This window comes from Oenanthe melanoleuca, chromosome 1, assembly GCF_029582105.1.
Source record: "Oenanthe melanoleuca isolate GR-GAL-2019-014 chromosome 1, OMel1.0, whole genome shotgun sequence".
Classification (NCBI taxonomy): Eukaryota; Metazoa; Chordata; class Aves; order Passeriformes; family Muscicapidae; genus Oenanthe; species Oenanthe melanoleuca.
The window spans coordinates 103,441,414-103,447,413 of NC_079333.1; the positions used below are offsets into that span (position 1 = coordinate 103,441,414).

Below are 6,000 nucleotides of genomic sequence, written 5' to 3' on the forward strand. Positions count from 1 at the left end.
AAGGCATTTCTTGGCCATGCACTATGACAGTTGAAGGAAGGTTATTTTTCAGTGCTTGAACTGTGAGCATCTAATGTACCAGAATGTATTTCAGAGGAGTCATACACTTCAGAGCTTTGTCATCACAGACAGCAACGAGGTCTGGGAATGACAAGGGGCAACACAACAGACCTTTCTGGAACTAGGGGTGTGAAGTGGAATCTTGTCCCCCAGTTGTCATTTTCTCCTCTCATGTACAGTGCCATTACAATACACAGCAAAAGGCAGGAGTTCATCACAGAGGGAAACACCACAAATCTATGATTTAGTAACCTTTACTCTTTTCTAAAATTGACTCTGCCTTTCCACTTCTGGAGCACATGAAAAATTGGGAAGGCTGCTGAAAAGTAACAAAACAGAGTAAGCACAGCCCTACCAAATCAAGCACTCTTGACAGTTTCCAGTTCATATCAAAAGTCTTCAGCTACATTTCAGTAAGAATCAAGCTGCCACTCTTGCCCTCAAAAAGAAAGGGTCACTACTCAGATAGTGGAATTACTCAAGGTACTTCAATTGTCTGAAAACCAGATTGATGACTACCCTGAATTATTCATAGTTCAAGATGCTATGAACAAAAAGCAACATCAGCTTCTGTTCAATCCCTGATGCCAGTTCAACTCAACCTTTTGAGCTGGATTTTGACGTAATTTACAAACAATTAACCACTAACCACAGCAGACTTTTGCTGGGTTACAATGGCTCAACTGGTTAGAATTGCAGAGATGCATTTGCCTTTAAATAGCCAGGCAATGCAATGACATTTCCAGAACTTATCAGATGTTATAAATACCAATCATACTATCTTGAGAAAAGATTGCAAACGTCCTCTTTTCTGAGAAAGCCTAAACCTCCCCTTTTCTGAGAAAGCTCTCAGCAAGCAAGCATCACAAGGGAACTATTCCACTCAGAAAACTTGAAAGCATACAATTTAGAAGCGAGGTAAGAGAGCTGCCACTTCCCAGATTTGGTGTTCACACCACAGCGAAGTGACTCATTTTTACAGAACGTTCCGTGAAGTTACGAGCAACTCGTGGGCTTCTTGCGGGATGAATTCTGGAGCACAAAGCCGGCCAAGGCAAAGCATGATTTGTTGCCAACAAGGGATTTGATCACAGAACCACTAAGGTTGAAAAGACCTCCAGCATCATCAAGTCCAACTGTTAATGGCTGATGTAGTATGGAAAGCCTGTTCGTTTCTACTGAAACTACGGATTTAAGAAAGAAGGAAGCTCTCTCTGAACTGCTCACAGCTTCGGGAGAATAAAGAACCGGGAAGCTCAGAGTTCTCTTCGTTCTGCCGCTGTTCCCGCGGGCTGGAGGCGCTGTCCCAGGCAAGCCCAGCGCGGCCGCTGCTCGCAGAGAGGCGGCCACGGGCACCCCCCGCCGCCTCCCTGACGGCCGGCCCTCACCTGGGGCTCGCGCGGCGGCAGCAGCCGCAGGCGGCAGGCGCCCGCCCGCAGGTTCTGCACGGTGAGCGCGGTGCGGTAGCAGCTCCCCGGCACCGCATCGCTGAAGCGCAGCTCGGCCGGGGCGATGCGCACCCCGCACACGTCCCGCCATCGCTCCGCCATGACCGCCCGGCCGCCGGCGGCCGCTTAGCAACGGACGCGCGGCGCTGATTGGCGGAAAGGCCGCGGCGAGGCCAAAACCCACCAATCGGAACAGGAGAAGTGGGCGGGCTCGGGTGAACTCGGCTGGGCTCGGCTCGGCCCGGCTGAGCTCGGGTGAACTCGGCTGGGTTCGGCTAAGCCCGGCCCGGCTCAGGTGAACTCGGCTGAGCTCGGCTCGGTCCGGCTGGGTTCGGGTGAACCCGGCTGGGTTCGGCTCGGTCCGGCTGGGTTCGGGTGAACTCGGTGAGGTTCTGCTCAGCCAGGCCCGGCTCTCATGGACAGGCGGTGTTTAAATGTCTCCACCAGAAAAATTGACCTCCCTGGGCAGCCTGTTTCAGTGGTCTGGCACCTTCAACATAAAGTTCTTCCTCATGTTGAGGTGGAACTTCTTTTGTTTTAGTTATGGCCATTGCTCCTCATTCTGTCTCCAACAGCAGCCTGGGAGAGTGACGGGTCATGAGTGCCCTGGGTTTCCTAAGGTAAAGATGGATTGCACTGAAATAAAAACAGCCTGATTGCTCTTCTGGGCCTCCATGTCAATCACAGACATGGTCTACACAGAACTAGAGCAGGCACCAACACTGAAGTAAAAATGACCTGATTGCTCTTCTGGGCCTCCATGTCAATCACAGACATGGCCCACACAGAACTAGAGCAGGCACCAACACTGAAGTAAAAATGACCTAATTGCTCTTCTGGGCATCCATGTCAATCACAGACATGGCCCACACAGAACTAGAGCAGGCACCAACACTGCTGAGTGCTGGTGGGAGCTCAGTGCCAGTGACCACACTAATAATTCATGGCACACATTTACTGAGTGCTGGAAGATGTGCTCCTACTCTGATCCTTCCTGTGCTCTAATTTAAGTGGTACAATGAGGTTGACAAGATTCCTACACTTAGCCTACACTTAGACTTGGAGTGCTACAGGCCACTCCCAAAATTTGCCCTAAACCAGGACAGCCACCTTGTTCTTGCCTTCAAAGTAGGAGAATAAAAGAGTGAGAGCAGCATGCGCAGCAGGTACGCAGAACTTCAGACATCAGTTCTGATTAGCTCAAAATTTTTTGCCTTGGATTACTTCATCTCTTGAAAGTGCATAAGGACTGAAATTATTTATGTCTTAAAAGTCAGATATGAGGAGCTGAAAACACGGATTGCACAGACCAGTACTAGAAAGTTAAAAATAAAAAAAATAAAAAAAAAAAAAAAAAGAAGAACTTATTTTTAATAGGTCAAGAGACCTAGAGGGAAAAAGGAGAGTGAAAAGCCTTTGTTTCTGTTTCTGGGGAAGGATGCTAACAGGTCATTTGGTCCCTCTTAAAGATACAAATAATTGCTACCCATTTGTAGGTCACTAAAGAATGTGCTGGATCATGGCATTGCAAGCACTAAGATAAAAGCATCTGGAGGGAATTCTTTGGAAAGACTAATTGAATCTATTTTATGGTAACGAGGTTGTATTTAATGGAAACACACGCCAAAAAAAAAGAAATAAAAGTTAAAAGAGAAGGTTACCTTATCAAAGAATTAAATTCTCTCTTCTTTTTTTAATATAGAGTGGAGAACACTCCTACATAGTTTCTCTGGTCCTTTGATGCTAATTCTTTCATGGCAGAATTGATTTTTAAAGATTTCTGTCTCTGCTGCTTACTCCAGTCATCACTGACAAACTTAACCATTCCACAAGAGAATTAGTATCAAAGAACACTGATCTTTTTTCCCTTGATTTGACATAGCTATGTCCATACAAAATTTCTATCAATTTAACTAAATCTTTAAAAAACAAATTTAAACTGAGATTTAGCTTCTGTATAGAGGAGTCAGGTTCAGCATTAAAAGAATCCTGAACTCTCTGAAATTGTTTGGCTAGGCTCTCTTCCTCTTCTGCAGACTATTATATCCAAATGCTTATTATTGCCATCACTATGAAAGCTCATTATGAAGCAACATTAGATAATGGACTCTTCTCCTTCCTTTTATCAGCTTAGTCTGAAATAGTAAGAGGTTTTTTTCTTGGTCAGCTAATAATCATCCCCAAAGTGAAGACTATTGTAAAGGAGCAGGTGTACTTTGTTGAATCCTTTGATGATAAAGGATGACAGAATCCTTTATACCTAATACTAGGGTATAGATTATGTATTTTCATTCCCTTTATCATCTGATCACATTAAAAGTGATTTTAGTTCCACAGAAATTTTATGTAATCAGAAATTTTACAGTACAGAAATTGTGCAGGAATCTGTACAATTCACATTGCACTCACCTTAGCAGTATCAGATGATGAATAAAAAAGCTTCACAGCAATCTTCTCACTATTATATTATAGTCATCAGGGAGAAGAGTACAGTTTCATATAAATCCCCATTCTTAAATATGTGTATTAGTAAACATCAAGATCTGATACACTGGTCCTATCTGTCCATATTCTAAGCACAGGTCAAAGATGCCTGGAGAGTATCTGAGTCTTCTCTTAGACCAGAAATAGTTCCCACTTATCCAGGAATCTCTAAACGTACAGAGAAATCCCTTCAGAAAGTATTCCAAGAGACAAACATGGGGCAGTTAAACTGATCATGAGGGTGGTTTCCTTGACAGTAATTCAGCAACAAGAAATGACAATGATATGTGAAATAATTAAAGTAATTTGAAGAAACTGCCACTCATACTGCCCTTCCTTGCTGGAATCTGAATCCAAAGGAACTGTGATTTGAGCTGTGAATGTTGAGCTATTTATTCTACTTTGGAAGGAATAATTTTTTAGAATATACAAGAAGGCAATACAACCACTTACTGGTCAAACAAATAAAGGGTGTATATTTTTATATCAGCTTTTAGGAATAAGAAACAGATAAAGTCCAAATAATGAGGACTAGTAAGATATTCCTTTGCATTTAATCTTGCAAATTGCTCTGTTTAATGGAAAACGAGGATGTTCAAAATGACAGATTAGAGCTCTAATTCTCTCTAAAGGTCTCTTCACTCAGCAAAGCATTTTGTGAGAGGCAGAACTAATGAAGATTTTATTGGGTCTTTTTTGCTGAATGAAACCATTAGTCTTCACAAAACATGTAAGAATTGCCAATCTCTGAGGTGTCCCTCCATCTCAGACTGGGCTGAAAGGAGCGTGACCAAAATTGTTAAAAAAAAGTGAGCGACAGAGAGATTCTTAGTTAGACAAGGTAATCACAAATGCCTTCCCTTTTTAGAGTGACTCTGTAGGAATTGGAAAAAGGAAGAACCTGTATTATAGATACAAACAGTCACCATCATTTGACAATATAGCTTAGGGCCCCCCAAGCCACATACTGAGTTATTATATTTGTCATGGAGCAGAATCAGAATGTTTTTATCAGCACAATCAGTAGGTTTAGCTAAACAGGAGGTCAGCCACAGTACAGTTGGAACATAACAATACTGATCTGGGGATCAAGGCTACTCCCAGCACTCAGTGCTGAGCTGAACGTTTTGATCTAATGAGCTCACAGCAGTTAATCCAAAGATTTCAGCACCAAAGTACAAATGCACCCTTTGTTTCCTGCAGTCTGCAACACTGGAAGTGCTTTCTGCATCTGGCATCATTTTTAGTCACAATTTGTGGAAGCATCCTTGTTCATGAAAAATGTAGCAACTCTAAAAGCATCCATATCCACTGCTAGATTTAATGTATTAGACAAATGCAAAAATTGCAGGGTAGAAAGAAAAACCCTTGAACCGCACTGAGAAACATCATGAAGATCTATCTTTTTGTGCTGGGTAGATAATCTCTGATCAAAACAGAACACTGCTGTGGAGAAACTGCATAAATGTAGATAATAGGAAATTCAGGTAAAGGATGGTTCTGAAAATCTCAGGTATACATTAGTGCTTCTTTAATAGCTGTCTGTGGTTTTCAAATAAAATCTCAATATTTAGCATGCTGAACTGAAACAGTAGATTTCCTAGGTATCAAGATGTCAACAGGTATAGGTATCAATGAATTAATATTAAATTTCAACTATGCACAACTAAGATGTGATTTTTCTACAGTTGCTAATGGTAAAATTCATCTCACTACACTTCACTGATTGAAAATCAATGTCCAGTCCCAGCTTCCACTCTGGTTAGGAATGAGATAAGCACCTCCAGAGGATGATCATTCTCCACCCCTTATACAGATATTTGAAATAGAGTTCCATAGATCACATTGGCTTTGTGTCGGTCTCTGGGTATCTAGTTACTTATGCAATTTGAAGAATATTTTTCTTAGGCAGAAATTACAAGATTATTGAAAAGCATGTTCATATATTAGTACTTTTTATTTTTTTTGCCAAAAGTTACTGCCTAATCGTCGTGTGGTAGAATTATAT

The 6,000-nt window shown here is 42.1% G+C and overlaps 1 protein-coding gene across 1 annotated transcript in view; it reads right to left on the reverse strand.

The window, feature by feature from the left end:
• CFAP47 (cilia and flagella associated protein 47) overlaps positions 1 to 1,622 on the reverse strand; it is a 256,706-nt gene extending 255,084 nt beyond the window's left edge. The window contains 1 exon segment of the mRNA XM_056491982.1: positions 1,449 to 1,622. Within this exon segment, the coding sequence (XP_056347957.1) occupies positions 1,449 to 1,610 (162 nt within the window). The 5' untranslated portion in view covers positions 1,611 to 1,622.
• Positions 1,623 to 6,000: the final 4,378 nt, after the last annotated feature.